Source organism: Lissotriton vulgaris, chromosome 6, assembly GCF_964263255.1.
Source record: "Lissotriton vulgaris chromosome 6, aLisVul1.2, whole genome shotgun sequence".
NCBI lineage: Eukaryota > Metazoa > Chordata > Amphibia > Caudata > Salamandridae > Lissotriton > Lissotriton vulgaris.
In genome coordinates this window covers 140,123,497-140,143,437 of record NC_141694.1, presented here as the reverse complement: position 1 = coordinate 140,143,437, position 19,941 = coordinate 140,123,497, and the positions used below count along the sequence as shown (strand labels likewise).

General features: G+C 45.7%; 1 protein-coding gene across 1 annotated transcript in view; it reads left to right on the top strand.

Annotated features, from left to right (window-relative positions):
- The window catches only part of LIN9 (lin-9 DREAM MuvB core complex component), a 604,858-nt gene that overhangs the window by 497,640 nt on the left and 87,277 nt on the right, over positions 1-19,941 (top strand). The window contains exon 12 of the mRNA XM_086926178.1: positions 12,166-12,291. Coding sequence (XP_086782304.1) covers positions 12,166-12,291 — 126 coding nt within the window. The remainder of the gene's footprint in view (positions 1-12,165; positions 12,292-19,941) is intronic.

The window sequence follows — 19,941 nt, the reverse complement described above, 5'->3', positions numbered from 1 at the left end:
AATACCACTGTGGCTGCACAGTGAGCCACCTCAGTAGTACTTGGGCAGACTAATGGTTCACCCCCATAAATATTGCTAAAATGCTGTACCCATCTCTCATCGGGAATTACACAATCTGTGTTCAGATTGTTCTCCCCTGTAAAAAAGGAGTGGTTAATGATTTCCCAGAACTGTTTACTATTTTTTAGAACATCTACATTGAGTAGATCATTCCATGCATTGTTCTTGATCTCATTTTTCCTTGCCCTCACTTTGGCTTTATAGGCCCGTCTCAGATGAGAGATTAATTCTTTATCCCTTTCCTTGGCCTTAAGGGCCAGTTTCAATTCTCTATGTGCCCTTGAGCATTTGCTATCAAACCATTTGTGGGGCTTTGTGGGGTACTTAGATTTGGGTTTTGTAAGATCCCTGACGGTTTGTGCACAGATACAATTAAAAGCTGCGACAACCTGAAGGTTCGAGGCAGTTTGGTCTAGACAAGTTTCTATCGGTCCCTCAATTTTGGGAAGTAAGGTTTCCATAAACCGTTCCTCCATGGCCATACCCCATCTGAGCCGTCTGCCCTGATGACTGGGCACCGCCAAGGCGCAAACCCGGGGCTGATCCACCTGTCTGCGCCATAAGTCACTCCAGTGTATTGCAGTTGACAGAGGGTTATGATCACTATGGGGTGAGACAGTCACTTTATAGTCACTTGTCTTTGAGATTAAGCCTACGGACATAAATATGTAATCAATTATCGTCCCCTTAGTTGTGCCTTTAAAGGTGGGGACCTTCTCATTAGAAGCAGTTTTGTATGATTTGTATGTATTAAAATTGGCACACAATAGGTCAAGTGACTCCCCCATTTTGGTGTGTTCAAAGTGAGGAATGCAGACTCCGGCAGGAGAATCTGCATCTAGTGATTGACAGGGCAATTGACATTTGTGGCTATTAAAATCACCCATTAAAAAAATTTCGAAAGGAGTATGTGAATTTTGACTGTATTTATTTATCAAGTTCTCCAAACAATGCACGTGTTCAAATTCATTTGGTCCACCCCAGGCGTTGTAAAAATTAATTACTAGTATGATACAGCTTGGGGAGACTGTCCATTCTATTGCTAGAATGTTTGGGGAACCTGAATTCAGTAGATTAAAAGTTCCTGCTAGGTCTAAGGAAAAAAATGTAATAAGCCCCCCTTTTGCTCTCCCCGCGTTACTGGTACTAGCGGGTATTATGAAACTTAGGAAGCCATCTAGGGAAAAGGAAAGTGAAGTGTCCCACGTTTCTTGCAGAGCTATGACCTTATGTTTAGAAATGTATTGTATCCAAGTAGGGTCCGATCTTTTAGCTCTTATTCCTGCAACGTTCCAGGTCATAAATGTACATGGTAGGGAAGTTACCCTCTCAGGCATGGCTATTATAGGTGATGTTAGGGGTATGGGTAGTCAATCGTTAGTGTTCAAGTCACTTAAAGGATTAAAACGATTAACCAGATCCATAATAGGGCCTGTGTTATGGTACGTTGGTGAATTTCGACTCGCTTTCCTAGTTACAGTTTGCCACCCATTAGCTGCTGGGACCATATTTGGGGGGGGCATCCTGTGTGGATTAAAGTGGGGCTGTGGGGGGTAAAAGAAGCCTAATGGAACTGCCCTGAGACTGTCGCTTTCCTTAATATCTGATCCATCCCAGAACAGGGTACTCGGGCAATGGTCGTTATTGAAGTTTATCACCACACAGTCACCTTTCACATTTTTAGCCCGTTTTCCCACCCATCCTACCCTTCTTGCGGCTATGATGCTAGAGGATGTGTTTGAGTCACCGCTACTTAGGTCATCGCACCATTTTTTTGCTTTTCCTATAAGTGCGGGAGTTGACTCCTCCTCGCCTTGCCTTAGCGGGGTCACCCCTAGAAAAACAGCTACATAGGGTACTACCGCAGGGGGCAGATTTAGATGAATCTTGCTTCCCACGTAATTAGTTTCCCCTGATGTTGAGGGGACCTCCTGTCGGGTAATAAGTATGGGTGGTTGGGGAACCTGTAAGCCTACTATGTTTAATTCCATTGGCTCGGAAGTGGCCTCAAGGAGTGGTAATGGTAACTGCTGTGCTCTGTGACAATCTACGACCTTTTTATCGCCAAGATGCAAGCTATCAAGTTTTTTTACTATATCATATATCAAGACACATTTTTTTAGCAAGCCTTCGAGACATGTGTTCATAGTGTCTACTATGTCCTTTGCAATTCCCACTAAAAGGGGTTCAATCCGTTCCTCGAAAAGAGCCTCAATAAGGTCCTTCAGGGACTCCTCCATCCCATGAGTGACTCGAGGAGGGACCTCCCTCTTCTTACGTTTTTTCGAGGACGATTTTGAAATTCCCAAAGGGTCCAGACTCACAGTGGGAAGCAAAGTTTGGGATGCACAAGCTTGAGGTAAAGTGGAAACAGTAGCAGTAATGGGTTTTGTTATGATGACATCAGGCTCTAAAGGGATGGCTTGTGCTTCGGGTAATATAGCTGAGGAAGGGGACTTAGCTATTAAACCCAGTTCTTGCTGTGCTGTGGCAATTTCTTTAGTTAAAGCCCCCACCGCAGAAGTAAGGTAGGACAGGATGGAGTCAGATTGTTTAGCCACTTTAGCCTTTTTCCCGCCATCGTCTGCGGTAGCTCCGCTTTTCCGCTTACCCATGTTTGCAGGAGATGTACGGTGGGTGGCCCAGCCCTGCCTGGTACTGCCGTAGACTGTCCCGCCCTTGTCCCGGGCTGCTCCCGCGCGCTCCCGCGTCGCGGGGGGAAGACCTGGGCTTTATGCGCCGCCTGGCGCCACAACGTGGTCCGCTCCTTCCTCCCGCTAAGCACTCTGGGGGATGTAGTTTTTCCCCGCTGGACGGCGGCGGCGGCGCTCGTTGGCAGAGAGCGCCGCGGCTCCTGCCTGGCTGCTGGCGGTCCCTTCCTTCAGCAACGCTGCACCCCGGTGAGTGCGCTGTGTACAGGCTTTGTAAGTGCGGTCAGCTGTTTTGATACATATAGGGGCCATGCGTCATTACGCAGTGCCTAACCATAAAGTGGCTATACCGAACCTGGGCAGTTTGGTATCAAGCATGTTGGAATTGTACTCCAACACTGTTACCGGTGTTGGAAGTATGATTCCATGGACTGAGTGGCTCCTCCAGGAAGCCTCCAGTTCTCCTGGTAACTGCCTTCCAGGGTCTGCCAGCAAGCTAGCGCTGCTGCCAACTACAGACACGATTCTGCTCTCCTGTTGCTGACCTTAGCCCGAGCAGGGGAAGGTAGAACAATAGGTTTCCTGTCACAGGGAGGTGTGACTACCTCCCTGACAGGATTTGGTGTATTGGACTGGGGGGGGGGGGCTTGCCAACACCTCCAGACTGCTTTGAAGGGCACATTTGGTGCCCTTCTTGCATACTCCAATTGGAACCTGTTCTGGGAGCCCTTGGCTCACACTCTGGCACGAAACTGGACAAAGGACAAGGGAGTATCCTCCTCTCTGTCTAGCCCCTCGTCTGGGAGGGACTCCTGAGTCGTCCTAACCCCTTTCTTAGGTTATCAAAGAGTTTACCTGTGGGTTGGTCTGCAGATTTGTCATGAGACAAGACTCAAGCCTGACACCACGTCACTCTTCAACCATCTTGACACTGGGACTTCACCTGGAACCGAGCTGGCATCCAGGAAGACTCCTGCTACTCCTGGTTTCATCAGGCTGGGGGCATCAAGGCCATCCAAAGTAATCTCCCTTGGAGGGAAAGAGTCACTCCCCTGTATCTCTATGCACCGCAGCAAAGCTGGCAGGTCTGCTGCACCTGACGTCCCACAGACTTCTAAAGGGCCAGCAACACAGGTGGTGGTTCTGTAACTCAATGGCCTGACCTGTCTTCTCTGCAATTTTGAGGTCACTATCCCTTGTTGGGACCGAACCCCTGTGCACTGCGTCGATTTGCTGTTGAGAAGGCTTGTTTACTCTGCACTCCAGAGATCTTCGGGCTGCAAGAAGCCCCAGCCTCCAGCATCTCCTATTGCCAAGATCAGTATCCTAACTGCATCCTCTGCATCGGAGGCCTTCCTCCTTGGTGAACTGCTCAAGGTCCTCTTGTGACTGCTGTGCCTTCGGCCTGTGGGTCCTCCTGAGGGTCTTCTAATGCTTCCATGGGCTGCCCCGCTTGCTTGTGGCCTATTCTGGCTCTCCTGCATGATGTGAGTCCATTGGACCTTGTTGTCCCAACGTTGCTCCTTCTTCGCTTTCCACGCCTGTTGCTTCTGCCACGGCTTGTTGGTGCTCTCACCGGACACAGATTCCCTGGTTCTCTGCTTTTGACATGGGACAACTCGTGCCCAGCACCTGGTCTGCCTTAGTATCGCCTGGTCCTCACCTCGCAGCGAGAAGGTCACCGTCATCAGTCCTGCATCAGCCAACATCGGTGGCTATTGCTCTTCCGTGCCTACTGGTCACCTCAGAGTGGCATGGACTCTGTCCCTTGTGCGTGTAGGTTCTTTTCTTTAAGAATCACCCTTGAATTCCATCGTACTCTTGCACAGTCTTCACCAGCGGCATCTTTACTGAAGTCCTCCATTGTGGTCGAAGGCAGTTTCTGACATAACTTCGCACCTATGCACCTGGCTTCTCTGCTATAGGCATCCTGGTTCCTGGGGTATCCACAGGTGTGGTGACTCTCCTACCTTCTTTCTTTCATGTGGTTTCTTCAGGGTCCACTGGGAAGGGTCCTTCTTCAAAACTGCAACCGCCACTTTCCCTTTGACTTCTATTGCGTATGCAGCTGTGTTTTCACTCCACACAGCCTCCGTGGGGTTCCTGGATACTTACCTTGGGTGGTTCCTTTTTTTCCCCATCTTTTCTGAGTCCCCTGGTCCAAATCTCAACTTTGGTCGCAGTTTGCATTCCACTTTCTTAGTATATGGTTTGGTCTCCCCTGGAAACTACTGTGTATTGTGCTTACCTCTTGTAATTGAAGTATTCTTTTGTATTTGTGTTGATATCTCAAGGTAGGAGATATACCAATGTGTTGGTGAGTGTTGTGTAATTAATAGACATGGTTTTATAACTACATTGTGTGATTCTTTTTCGTTCAACCTACACTACATGATCTGGTAATAAAAGCTGCTTAACACACCTTTTGGACTAAGTCTGAAGTCTGCTCTCCACAGCTACCGCTTAGAGAGCTTTCTAATGTTGTTTAAGACCACTAAAACCACCAGAAGGATTGTCTGGATTAGTGCAAGGTGCTTCAATTAAATAAACGTGCAATATTTACTAAGCCAGCATCTTACAGTTACAAATAGGTCATGACTTAGGGAGCCTTGCTGCAGCTATTACCTGGAGCAGAATCAGAATTCCATTCGGCTAAGCATGAGTACCAGACAAATGCACAAACGTGGTTGCTCTTGAATTTAGGATAGGTCAGCAGCTTGTAGTAGAGACTGAGATGCAGTGATTGGGAGTTGTCAACACCTGTTGACCAGGTTTTGATACACCTGTGGAAGGTGAGTGAAAGTGCAGCAGAAGAGATGGGGACTAACTGCAGATGAAGAAGTCTGTGTCTGGAGACATCCGTAAGAGATGAGTATTCACCATTATTAATGTCTTAAGGCAGTCACTGTATCTCAGACAATTTCTTTAAATTCACTGAAACTTGCTTTTCCTCAGGGGAACCCAGTTCCTCGCCTTGTTAGTGGATATTGGAAACTCAAGCAGTTTATCTTATTCAGCAAAATGGGCATTTCTACTTTGGCAACTGTCTTTACTCTTTGCATAGAGACTTCCAAAGATATGCAGATAATAGATACTATTATCTGAGTTGTTCAAGGGATGGTGGGAGGAGGGGGTTTTGATGGGAAACTCGCTTTATAACTTAGTCTCACCAAAATGCTGCCTCAGGGCTCTTGGACCAAGGTTAGTGAGCTAACACCAGAGGAGAAATAGGAAGAATCCTCAATGCCATAATGCCGAAAAAGCTAATGGCACCCAGGTCAGCACTAATTGGAGACCAGCTCTGGTACTGTTATGTGCCTGGGTTAGGCCCAAGTAACATAGCTGCACATTTTCTTACACTGTTCTATTTTGCACAATCCCATTATTGCTGTGAGCTTTTGCACATATTTGTGTGTGACAATATAGGCTTAGTTTCTCTGAAACTATTTCCGTTTACACATCTGGCTTTCCATAACATTATCACAATGCCTCAAACACGCCTTTACTCACAATCTACAAATGTTTTTCTATCTTCATCCACGGAACGGCAGGGCTATCTACATATCCATTCCATTGCTAATCTATACGTACATTACAAGGCTGCTTTTTATTATAAATAATGAGCATCTCACAGGATTAGCAGAAGAGGCACTTAAGCCGACACTGAGGGTCTCTGCATGCTGAGACTTCAGCCAACAGTGGTCTGACATCTCCATGAGCGGCGTCCAGTTCATGACCAGGAGGGGGTCCGACATTCTCTCCCGCCAGGTAATGGAGTTGGATCATCCCTTGGGGGGGGGGGGGGGATTCTTGCCACTACACCTACACACAGAGTAGGGGGTTGCATAGTAGGAATATGCCTGACTATTATTAACTTGTTTTATATGCCTGCTTATATACACGGTCTTAGCACCATGGTGTAACTATATCTGTGCTATTTTCTCCTTTGGTGCTTGTAATCACTTTCATCTGCTTCTGGCTACTGATTATCGCAGCACATGTATTTTATACAAGAATAACATTAGTCCAATTGTGTATTCTCTGTATATTTCTCTGAGAATAAAAAAGCACTAGTGGCTGAGCCAAAGGGTTCGGATTGGTTACCACGATCCCTGAGGGGTCAGGGTTGTCATGTTCAGTGGTTGCCTGAAACTATTTGCTCCCTCTTCAGGTAACGGCTCATTTGGTGCAACTGTGAGCTAGCTGGTCTCTAGGCCAACATATCCTGTGGGGGTGCTTGGAATCAGTCTAAGCACCTCACCCAAATTTTAAGTTGTCCACAAACGTACAGGTCTTACGGATTAGTGGGAACTACACAACAGTACTGGAGTGAATACTTAGATGGCATTATTATTGTCATTCTATATGGGAATTGTGAATTTTATACCTTCTATACAGATTTATTGGCAGGCCACCAACTGAGTGAAAGCTATCCGAGGATGGAGGCATTCCTATATTTCATTATTCTTATTTCTGAACCTATAGCAACATGCGAAGCTAGCAACCTTGATGAAATTAACGGACTAAAATGAAAAGGGAAGTTTGCTGCTTCTCCATTCTGTCATCCGACTGAATCAGAATGAAATGTATTCTGGTTATTGTGGCAATAAATTACATTTTACAAAGAAAAACATGACGAAAGCAAAGCAGAACTTTACATTTTTAACGAAATGCAAAAATAAAATATTTACAAATAGTATAAATTTGCTTGCAGATCCAACAGTTTCATACCACAAGCCCAAAAATCTTTAAATATTCACATTAGAAACTATAGAAAACAAGGTTAGATGCCCACCTCTCAAGAAGTATCGTAGTTGAGCGGTAAAACTTTCCTGTATCTAGCCACATCTGCTAATAAAACAACTTGTAAAATGCATCAAGAGGTTCTCCATGGATGGAGGGAAGCATGGAAAGACGGAAACAAACTTACTTAATGCAGAACTGTTTAAAATGGACACAGTCTGCTCTGGTATTCTGTGAAATAGCAGATATCAGAAAAGCAAAACACTCCAAAAGGAATGTACAACAGCATTGGCATGAGATGGAATGTGCATCCGACGTGTTCTACATCAGGTTCTAAACATAAAAGCAACACTAAAGTAATTATAAAGTAAAAACAAAAACATTGCCACTGAAGGGAACTAGCTGGTGTGCGCTTGTGAGAGAGCAACATGAAGTCACTCAAAGTGAAGTTACCCAGTGGCTTAAGTTGGCTGAACTACTGCTCCATTCTGTGTGATGTAGTGCAGTGGTTCCCAAACTTTTGACTCCTGAGGACCACCATTGAGTCACCACTGGAAGCTGGGGACCCCCAAGCAATTCGTAGGATTTAAATTCCAAACATTAAAACAGTAATTCGGAAGAAATGAACACACGTGTGCACACAAAACAAATACTCGAATTAATAATGATTATGGGGCATATTTACAAGCCCCTATCACCATGGGAACATCCCCTTTTGATATGTTCCCGTGGAGATAGGGGCTTTGCCTTATTTACAAGGCAACGTTAAGCCACTTAACGTGGCTTAACAGTGCCTTGTAAATAAGAACCCCTTTCATCCAATGCTTAACGTGAAAGATGTGGGCAGTGGGTGTTGGAGTGGGCGTTTCCCATGCAACACCCATTGATTTTGACGTTGTCCCATATTTACAAGGACAGTGTAAATGGGGAGCAGCGCCAACATTAAGACCAGGGAAAACCTGGTTGGAACTTGGTGAAACGGGGAGAAATGCTTCATTTCTCTTTGTTTTTGCAAAACGCCTAGGATTGTTTATGTTCAGGAAGGGGACCCTTCCTGCACATCAACAACCATTAAAAAAATGACATTTCGTAACTTCCATGTGTGCTGCATTAAGCAGCACACATAGAAGTGACAACATTACCTTTCAAGATTGTTTATGTGCAGGAAGGGGGACCTTCCTGTACATAAAGAATCTTTCCATGTTAACCTCATAGATGCGGCGCAAATATCCCTCCCCAGTGCTGCGCTGTCCATTGGAACTAGTGCTGAATGGACGTCCAATGGTCGTGCGCAGCACTGGGGAGGTAGTGCTGCCGTCGGCCAACGCCCCGACGCAGCACTTAAGGGGATAAGTGTAGCTCCAGCCCAGGGGAAACGCAGGGCTGCACCATATTCTTGTAAATATGGTGCAGCTCTGCGTTTCCGAAGTGGCGAAGTGTGCTGTTAAGCCAAGGAGGCTAGTGACACTCTCTGCCCCTACTGTTGTATTTTATATTGAAAGAATTTGCAAGAAAACAAAAAAAGTTAATGGGAAGGTTGGTGCTGCATCGCCGTGACTTTTCAATGGTTGGCTTTATTTCGCAGTACAAGGCTCCTGCCAGGGCCAGACTGGACACTCAAAGCCGCCCTGGCAAATGATTTCAGACCAATGCCCATACGGTGCACACCAAGTGCAGTGATTGAGCCTAACGCCTACAAAGGGGACTTTGGGAGGCTCTCCCCTTAAGAAATTTAGGAAACAATGGTGCATTCTACAACACATTTATCATTATATATTGAATTGTATTAGCTTTTAAAGAATAGTAAATGAATACCTGACTATGCACAAGAATACAACAATCTTTATGGGGGTTCTTCAATGATTCCCCCACTATCACCCTGCAGCAGTGCCTCTCATCACTCCATAACCCCTCTGTCACATGTATTTCATTTCTTATAGCATCTCTCATACCATTGTAGGATGTCAGAGCACTTTACATCACACACATATAGAGACAGTGAGTCATATATGTCAATAAGTGTATAGAAAATGTTACATATGGCAAAGGGGACTACAAGGTGTAGCATTCACACGTCATTCATACTAGTAGGCATTTTTAAACAGTGCTGGTCTGGAGAAAAACTAACTCAGGATTCAGAACATAACACAGTGGTTAACAATTAAAATGTTTTTCAACCCAAATAAACCTTTCTAGAAGCATCAGGATAATGAAAGACTGGAAAAAAACATAAATCACTAACTTGTACCTTGCAGTTTGCAAGCAGCTGTTTGAGTTTATTGGTCACTATGCTAGATTACGATTGTCACTTATGAACTGCACTGTAACAAAAGAATCTCTCTGACAAAATCAGTATCCCACTGACCTATGCATATAAAGTACTGTTTTTGAAAATGCATGGGTCACTTGTTCTTTGCAGTAGGCATATAAACCCTCTGTGCTACATTTCTTCAGTCAAAGCTGCCCCCAGACAAAACTCTCATGTCTCTCCAGCAGGTACATTAATCACTGTTATCTTGACACTTTTATTGTTCTTTGAACACTGTTAATTAAACAAGATGCTTTGCCGTGCTTTTAAAACTGCTGCCTGCGGACCCCCTGGGAATGTGTCAGGGACCCCTGGGGGTCCCTGGACCACAGTTTGGGAAACACTGATGTAGTGGATGGAAGCAAAATGTGACAGACACAACAGACCAATAGATTGAGAGCTAGCTGAAAGCCCCTATATCTTAGTATACCATTCATATTTTAGGAAAATCAAAAGACCTATTCACCCTGGCCCTATGCCCTGACCCAATGCAAAACTAACGCTAGCCATCACCCTAATATATTGCTGCCCCCTAAACATAACCGTGCCCTAATGTTAATCCTAGCACTAAACCCAAGTTTAAAGATGGGTCTTAATACTGTAGATGGTAAAATTATTTAAGAGCAAAAAAGATCAAATGCCCTACAGATGAGTGAACCCAGTGTCTCCTGTCAGAAGCAATCTCTACTCTAAGGAAACCTGTGAGTGGCATGCAGATTCCACACACCTCTCCCTTTACCTCTGTCTCTCGAATTGCCTCAATCACCTTTCTCTTTAATCCCTCGTCCCTATCTCACTACTCCCCCCCCCCCCCCCCCCACCCACCTCCCTTCTCACTCTCTAATAAGAATACTTTATATGTACTGCGTCCTTGGCATCTATCTATGCCTGGAGCTGTATATTTAACCCAACTTAACTGGCTTAAACCTGATCATAAACTGAATTAAAAAGAATGGTTCGTAGCACGTATGAGGTGCTCCCTGATGTGACCGTAATGCTGATTCTCACAAACGAACCCACAGCTGCCCTAGAGCTACTTGCACAACAGGATGAAGGCAGTCGCCACCTGGATGAAGGACAGCTGCCTCCAGCATAACTGGTACAAGAGGGAGGTCCTCATCTTGGGCTCCGCCTGGGATCGTCTCCTGGTTGGCTGCAGCACTCCGAATCCTTACCCCCCCCCCCCCCCCCCCCCCCCCCCACCCCTACGGACCACGCACAAAACCTCTGCATTATTACGGACTCCTTGCTTTTAATAAAATGCCCAATCAACGACTTCTCATCCTCCTGCTTCCACACACTCCACCTTCTTTGTAAGATTTTCAATTGGATCCATACAGACTCCAGAAAACCCATCATGCATGTGCTCGTCCGCAGCAGACTTGACTACGGCATTGCGCTCTACACTGGCACCACCCAGAAACTCTTAAAGAAATTGCAGAACATCCAGAACGCCTCTGCCAGACACATCCTGAACATCCCACGCTGCAGCCACATCACCGGGCACCTGAAAGATCTTCACTGGCTTCCTATCAGCAAAAGAATTACCTTCAAGCTCCCCACGCATGCCTACAAAGCACTCCACAGCGCCAGACTTGCATACATCAACCACCGCCTCTCCTTCTACACTATCACCAGACATCTCCGCACTGCCCAACTGCCCCTTGCCACCATCCCACAGATTTGCAGGACCATGGTTGGAAGAAGATCCTTCTCTTACTTCGCTGTGAAGATCTGGAACTCCTTGCCTCTACACCTCAGGCAAGATCTGGCTGTTTGACTGAACTGCAGCCCCCACTCAGTGCCTTGAGACCCTTATGGGAAAATTAGTTCCGCTTTACAAGACACTTGATTGATTATACATACCTGCAGCCCTTTTACAGCAAACTGAGCATGAGGCTGGGCATTCTAGGGGTTAAGGTCACTAGCGTAACAAAACTTGAGGGGGAGGGGCCTGCAAACATGTCCCACCCCCCACATACTCCCCCCTTCTGGACTCAGCCAGGCCGGTCACGCCAGGGCACTGTCCTGAAGGGACCCCCTGGAGCTTGGGGACTTTTATTACGCCACTGGTTAAAGCACCCTTCACCGTCATTTTAATCCACCTTACGGATCAGTGCCTTGTAGAGGAACTCCTCCTCCCACGCTTATTGAATCCGATGTGACCTGTAATAGCTCTATGGCTTACAATGTGGTACTTTAGTAAACCTGTACCTCGTATAGTTGATTCTACATTACTCTGATTTAAGCTATGTAGGCTGTCAACTAATGGCACACGGTGTAAGGAGCCTGGGTGTGAAAGTTGTGAAATGAAAACTTACATTTGTAACTTCACTCTAAAAGTAGCCTGCTATCAAAAACAGTTCAGTGCTTAATGTGACAATGTCTCTTGTTTTCTTGTAGAAATCGTATTCCATACCCATTAGCATTGAATATCAGAGGCGTTATGCAACTATTGTTCTGGATCTTGAACAGCTGAACAAGGACCTCAACAAAGTTCTGCACAAGGTTCAGCAGTACTGTTACGAGGTAATGGTTCCGATATATGCACTCAAATCTGTTTTTAAAACTGGGGAGTAAAGATGGTGAATTGCTGGTTAGAGATCAGGTGTGGCAAGATGGGGCAGCTGTTAGCAGAGTGCACTTGGAAAGTAAAGTAAATGTCATATTTGTTCAGCAAACAATGTGTTCATGCCAATGTAGCTTTTTTCTGCATACTCATGCTCATCTTCCAAAATGCTTGTATGTCCATAGTATTTTGTCAATATTTAATTGACTATACTTGACTTGAGCAATTTTTCTTTCTGTGAAATGAGCTTCAGTTCATGTTTCGGAAAGGAAATTCTTTCCCTGCTTGCCTACTTTGGATGCCAGTTTTAGTTTTGTTCTAGCTAGGTGCTTCCAGACTTCAAAATTGTGAAATGAATGAATCCAGGGCTAAACACATGAAAGTCCATATTTAGGTGAGCTGCTGGAAAGAACCCTCCTGAATTCTTTGTTTAAGTTCAGCTATTAACCAAATGCAGAGCGGGTGTATGAAGTAGAGTTTCTTGGAGTGTTTTATAAGTGGTTTCACTGGTCGCTATTGCACCATTTAAAATGTACTTTATAAGTGGTTTCCCTGGTTAATATTGCTTTTAAATGCTTCAGGATGGAAAACATCCCAGCAGTGAAAGTACACTGAGGAATCTGCAGTTAGAGTATACACCAGAAATAGCATTACCAAAGGTTAGTAACTTTTTCTTCTGATGAATATTTGTAGCTGCAGAATCCTCACCATGTGAATAGATACCAAAGCAGTACCTGCCAAGATGGTGTGTCTGTGAAATGGCTCAAACCAAAAAGTACCACTGGACTGAATTGTCAGTGTTCTTCCCATCGGACCTGGCTGTCAAAGTAGTAGTGCTGGGTGAACTTGTGTATAGATTGTGTATAGATGTTGCGACCTGACGGATACCCAGGACTGGCACACTACAGGCCACTGCGAGGGTAGCAGCCATGGCTCTGGTGGAGTGGTCCCTCAAACCATTCAGAGGCTGCTTCTCTGCTATCATGTAGCAGATTATAATACAGGGGCCATCTATCTGAATAAGGTCTGTTTCTGCACCGCTTTACCTTTCCTTGCCCCCGAGAACCCCACAAAGTGTTGATTGTCCCCTTGGTGTCCTTTGATGCGATCTATGTAAAAGCTGAGCGCTCCTTTTGGATCGGAACAACGTATCTCTTCTCTCACTGATGAGGTGGAGAAAGCAACACCAAAACAATGATAGATTGTCCTATGTGAATAGATGTTACAACCTTAGGAAGAAAGACCGCTTTGGTATTTAGCACCAGTTTGCATCAAAAGAAAGTTGTGTAGGGTAGCTGAACTGAGAGAGCTTGAAGTTCACTCACATGACTAGCGGATGTGATTCAAATCAGAAAAACTGTCTTCAGGATCAACAGATGTAGTGGGCAACTGTGTAGTGGTTCACAGGGAATGCATATCGAGAATGTGAGGAACCACTTCGGCATCACAAAAGGTTTCAGGCCCTTAAAGTGCATCACAACTGGTGATTTGGATGAAGATGGCTGACCTGGAAAACACGAAAAAGCAGAAAGAGCTGCCAAAAAACCATTTTCGATGCCCGCTGCCGACTGCAGGATGTGAGGATGGATTAAGGTGTGGTGATTGATGTGGAAAACTGGGGAGAAATAATTGCATGTTTGGCTGTTGGTCATGGGGAACCATGTACACAATAAAGTTACTCCTCGGAAGGTTAAGTGGAGAATGACGAGAGTGTTTAAAGATGATCTAGGATGGGAGGGTTTTGATAATTGTAAGAATTGCGGTAGTCTGGCCAGTAAGTGCAATGCACCAAGCCCCTAACTTGTTATATATAAATAGGACTCCTAGCTGCCAAGATGAGATTCACTAGGTCGAGAGGGGGGATTGAAAGTAGTTAACTACTATCTCTCAGTCTCCATGAATAGAGGTGTAGATTGCACAAGGCCGGATGGAAGACCATGTCTTGCTGCTGCGGCAGAAGACTTTTCCAAAGTGGCAGCATGATTGGACAGATGTCATGCCCTTAAATGTTTGATATTACACTTTTCTGGCCTGGTCGGGAACCACCAGGATAATTTGGGCCTGGTCGTTCTTTAGATTATTCAGAACTTCCGAAAAGAAGCAATAGCTGAAAGTCATACAGGAGTCCTGTGATTCACTCTAGGTGGAGTGGATCTCTGAGATAGCCGTCTCAGAAATTACAATGCACAAAAGGGCTTGCATGTGTTCTCTGCAGTTTGGCCAACCTGGCGTTTAAATATCATGCAAGGTGGTGTATGATCAAGAAGATGCCTTCACAATTCAGCTAGGTCCAGAGGCACAGAGCCACAGATTCCAGAACCCCACTTCGCCCCTTTTGTTGCTGTGGTGGAATGGTCTGTGAGGCCCTGGACCAACTTCCTTTGAAATACAGCAGGAAGGCCTTGAATGCCAAAGGAAAAGCCTGCCGTTCCAGCAGGCTGATATGACGACGGGCCTCTGCCAGAGACCAGAGACTTCCATCTCCAGTTCTCCTAACTGACCTCCTCAACCCAATTGGGGCGCATGTGTGACCACTGTCCGCTTTGGGTTGGCAGGGTGTGGTGTCTGCTGCTGTTCCCATTTTGGTTGATCAATCACCACTGTAGATCTTTTGCAGCCTCCTCCAATACCCGGATGGAATTCAAAAGGTTCCTCTGTTGAGCACACTAAGAGTTTATTTCCCAATGCAGAACCCACATATGCCATCTGTCATGGTCAACAAGCAGAATACAGGAAACCAAGAAGCCTCTGAACCATCTGTAGAGAGATCCAAGCCTGAGGTTGAAAAATGGCCGTCATAGCCCGAATGTCCTGAACTCGTTAGTCTGGATGAAAGGCTCGAAAATGCACCATATACAGAATAGCTCGGATGAAAGGGAGCCTGTGAAGGAATCTGATGTGATTTCGGTGCTTTGGATGGTGAATCCCAAAGATGTTAGAAGGTTCACCGTCGTCTATTACTGACTGAGTTAGACCTGCCTTCAGCATCCAGGCGTTGAGGTAGAAGACTGGTGTTCCCAACCTTCAAAGGTGCTCTGTGCCCACTGCCACCACTTTGGTTAACATCTGATGGCACCCATGAGGCCAAAGGGGAGCATGGCAAACTGAAAGTGTATGTAGCCCACTTTGGACCAGAGGTAGCGTGTGTGGGCCTGAAAGAATGAATTGGAACTTGTAAAGCACATGGCTACTCCATGGAGTGTCTTGGCGCTAAGCTTTCGGTCATCAGCGATGTGCAGTGAGATCACCTAGTCTTGCATGAAGAGCCGCATCTTCAGCCATTTAATGAACAAGGCTGTAGCTGCTACAGAGCGTAGCTCCCTGGAAGTTTATTCCAAGCCACTGGTCCGAGGTAGAAGATCTTTCTGCCCAGTCTCATGCAATGGATCTTAGGGATCCTTGATAGATGTAGTGGGCTGAGTTCATGTTTCTGGAGGGGGGCATAGAAACTAATTCTGGCCCTAAAATAGCCTGCACCTGAATGAGGCAGTGCTCTATGGACTAAGCTTAAAATTTTGAATGAAATTCTCTTCTTTATCGGAAGCCAGTGAAGAGCGTGCAAGTGCTGAGATAAGTGTGTGTTCTTGGGGGCAGGCTAAGTAAAATACTGCTGTATTTTAGGCCACTTGAAGATTGTTAAGCGGACAGTCCGGAAGTCCCATATATAGGGCATTACCGTAGTCCAGCCTTGATGTTATGAGTGCCTGGATGAGCATCTTTCTTGCGGGCAGGGAGAGAAAGTGAAAACATTTGTTTAATGTCTGCAGAAGCCCAAAACCTATTCCAGTCACCAACATAATCTGTGGCTGAAAAGAGAGAGCCTTGTCAAATTTAATGCTAAAGTTCTTCAATGTCCCCCCTCTGCCCCCCCCACCCCCACCCCCTCCCCCCCGCTTCCCTCCCTCTTGCTGTGCAGTCATCCAATGAAAGACAGAAGAAAGGCAGGTTTTAATGGACTCTCCCGCAATCTCCTCACCCTTCCCACAAGTGAACAGCTACTGGGTATCGTCAGCATTTGTAATCACCTCTGCCCCCAAGTCCTCTGCCAACTGTCCTAAGGGAGTATAGTACACATTAAACAGTGTGTGCCTCCCCTTGTGGCAATGCCACTTCCAGATTGTATACTCTGGAAGAGTATGGGATAACCCACAATTCCTGCCCTCTGTCCTTCAAAAAGGAAGCAAGCCAGTTGAGAGCCAATCCATCTATTCTGATGGCTTGGAGATGTACAAGGAGCTTAGAATTGGGAACCGTATTGAAGGCTGCTGATAGGGGTCCCCCCATCCCTCCCCCTCTCCTTCAGTCAATGCGGTCTCAGTACTGAAGTATGGCCTGAAGCCAGACTGGCTTGGATGGAGCAGCTCATTAGTTTTGAGAAACTACAAAAGCTGTTAACACATTTTTCCAGTACCTTGGACAATGCTGGCAGTAGACAGATTAGGCCATAGTGGGAGAGATCGGGCAGGACCAAACTGTCTCCAACAGACTCTCCTCTGGCTGGATCCTTGACGTTAAGCTGGCTTGAATAACTGTGATCTTCTCACGAAATTAGGAGTCCAATTGATCGCACCATTCTACGGTGGTGTAGTGCAGGCTTCCGGGGACATGATGTTTTTAACGACTCTGAAGATTTCCCTGGATTTATTACCTGCCTCTTCTATTCTCTCCTAAAAGTATGTTCTTTTGTTGTCTTGACCCCTGCATAGTATTTTTTTTTAGGACAGCCTTATAGATGACGTTGTCATCGGCTGTGTCGTTTTTTTCGCCATAGCCTCTCTAAAAATTTTGCAGTGTTTCCTCAGGATCCTGAGATTCTTTAAACCAGGGGTCGGAAGGTTTATTTCTGCAAGCTGTGTGTGAGATCAGAGCTAACTTATTTAAGATGTTTCGAATCCCGCTGTCCAGCGTGCTGGCATCTTTCTGTACTTGACCCGAGTGAGAAGGGATACTCACTTCCAGAGAGCAAATACACTGCAAAGGTAGAATTTTCAGAAATGCTGTTGTGACTTATGGATTTTTTTTTTTGTCATGTGTTAGGATTTTACTTGAATAGGCCAACCAAACTTGATAAAATTATGTCCTGTCCAAACTTGTGGCATAGGCAGGACAGGTATATGGAAGTAAGCCTCCTGCAGGTCCAATGGAACTATTGAGTCTCCTGGATCCAAGGCAGAGAGAACCTGTGCTAGCCTCGTCCTCTTAAATTTGCCCTTCCACAAAAAGTTGAGAGGGCAAACATCTAGAAAATGATGATTTCCGCTCTTTTTAGGCACTAGGAAATAGATGAGTAACACCCAGTTGCAATTTCAGAGGTTGAACCTTCTCTGGCAAATGGTCCTCCGAAGGCCATTGATGTAGGTGAAATAGGCAGCGGGACAGAAAGGAATGGCAGGGTGTAGTCCTTCTGAACGATCAGCACGTCTACATCAGAAAAAAAGTAATCAACTGTTTTAACCCCTTCCATGCTCATGTAAATGTAAATGTGGGTGTACTTGTAAAGCGCCCTGCGACTCCATGGAGTATCCTGGCGCTGAAGACCGCTGGGGAACCCGTCCTGGTTTTCCCTGTGAGATGGTCCCTTTCTGGGTATCTCCAAGGTGAAACCAGGCCTCCTCGGCGTCTGTGGGGGGCCGTTGTAGAGATGAGGCAAGCTTAATGCCCAGAGTTGCCGAGTGTGTTCCCTGGTTAGAGTAGGCACCGAGATGAGAATTATCGAGTCCGTTTTGACCCTGGTCCACGACCCTGCCGCGTCGGGAATTGAACCCTGGTCTCGGGCCGTTCTCTGCTTACGGGTCTGCCGCCTCTAACCAGTGAGCCACACCACTCCACTACCAGTGAGCCACACCACACGCTCAGCTCGTCATGAGGCACAGTGGAGCTGTGCTTATGACGAGCTGAGCTCGTCATGAACAATGGTATTCAAAGAATGTTAGCACAGGAGGGGCAAAGTCACAGCAGCCAAGGTGTTAAAAAAAGGAGCATGCAAAGGTGCGGAAAAGAAGATCCAATGGCAGCACCCATGGATGCCGCTTATATACGACTCCAGTCATCACTTCCGGGGTGGAGGAGCTATGCTGAAAATACTCCAGATCCAATCTGGTGCCTGGGGATACTCACAAAGTGAAGAACCTGCAGTTGGAAGTATCCATCAGAAAGGTACTCCCTCCTCCACTCCCTACGCTTATAAAGAATGCTAGAGGCTCTGCTCATATGGCCATGAGCATTATTACGACTAGCTCTGCAGCTGGCCCACCGTTCAAGCCACCCCCAATTACAGCATCCTGTCGTGCCTTACAACTTAAAACTCTGCCAGGCTTCACACAGCAGTTTTTGTGGCCTAACAGGGTTTAGGAGTATGTGCCTCCCTTACCCACTTACCATGCTTATAAGGACTTTCTAAGGCTCTGCTTGTTCTGTGATACATGTTGGCCCATTCAGGCCACCAGTGACTGGCCCACGGCTCAAGTAGGCTATTGTCCACTAGTCCAGCTATGAGCGGGGCTTTAAAGCTCAAAATCCTGCTGGTGCCAAGCACACTATAGGCTTTGCCTTGCCATAGACAAATCTGAGGATTCCCTTAAACGTTTTTACTTTGTTTTATTTTTTAGTTCGTCTTCCGTCGTCATTCATTTTGTATTCAATGGCTTAAAAAAAAAGGCCGAACTTGGCAAAAATCCTCCGCAAACCTAAACAGAAACTCTGCTAGAAGTTGAATTATAAATTTAGTGTACTTCAGTTATGAGATTCCCATTGAAATCCCAAGCAGTAATTTGAATAACATTCAGACAATAATAAAATATTAAGACAGTCCGTGCGATATTACTCTTGCACATCTAATCTTAGCTGTACATGCGGAGTTAAAAAAAAAATCAATCGACTGCCAGACCTAAATTGAAGGCAATATTTACAAATATAACCGATATAAACCAGCATTGGTAATGCCAATATACAGCTTTTTTTCTGGACCGGTTGATTGTATAATTGCTGAGCGAGCCCTCAAGAGGCTGGATGTGTGACGGCACAACGATTTAGGTCCCGGTCGAGAGGAAGGTCCTGGGAGCGGTAGCGGAGTCCAAGATCCTCATCACAGTTGAAGTTGTCATGAGCAGTCAGCCATGATAAAAAGAAAATGGGGCGCAATGACATGACCACTTCTGACGACCTCATTATTTTGTAGGCGTGTGCATGCGTGATGACATTTTCATGCCTACAAAAGACGTGTTTTTTTTTCTTTTTCTTTTTTTTTTTTTAAACGGATCCAAAGTTCACTAGCACAAAACCTTTTTTTGTAAGGCAGACCCTCAAAAACAAATAAAATTAAAAAAGGACCACATGGAACACATGCTCAAGAGGAGCAGGTGTGGAGGAGCAATGGGGAGTGGGCAGGAGCAAGGTAGCAATGGAGGCACTTGAGGTAGTGCTGTGGGATGTCCAGAAAAAATAATAGCCAGGGAGGGTGGCTAAGCGAGCAATTTAACTTGTGGGGTCAGATGGAGGTTGTTTGATGGTGGCAAGAATCACACTCACACAAGAAAGGCAGCTAGAATACACATACTCTCATGAAGTGCTACAAGAAATAACAAGCATTTGCAATGCAATAGGTCTCGCAT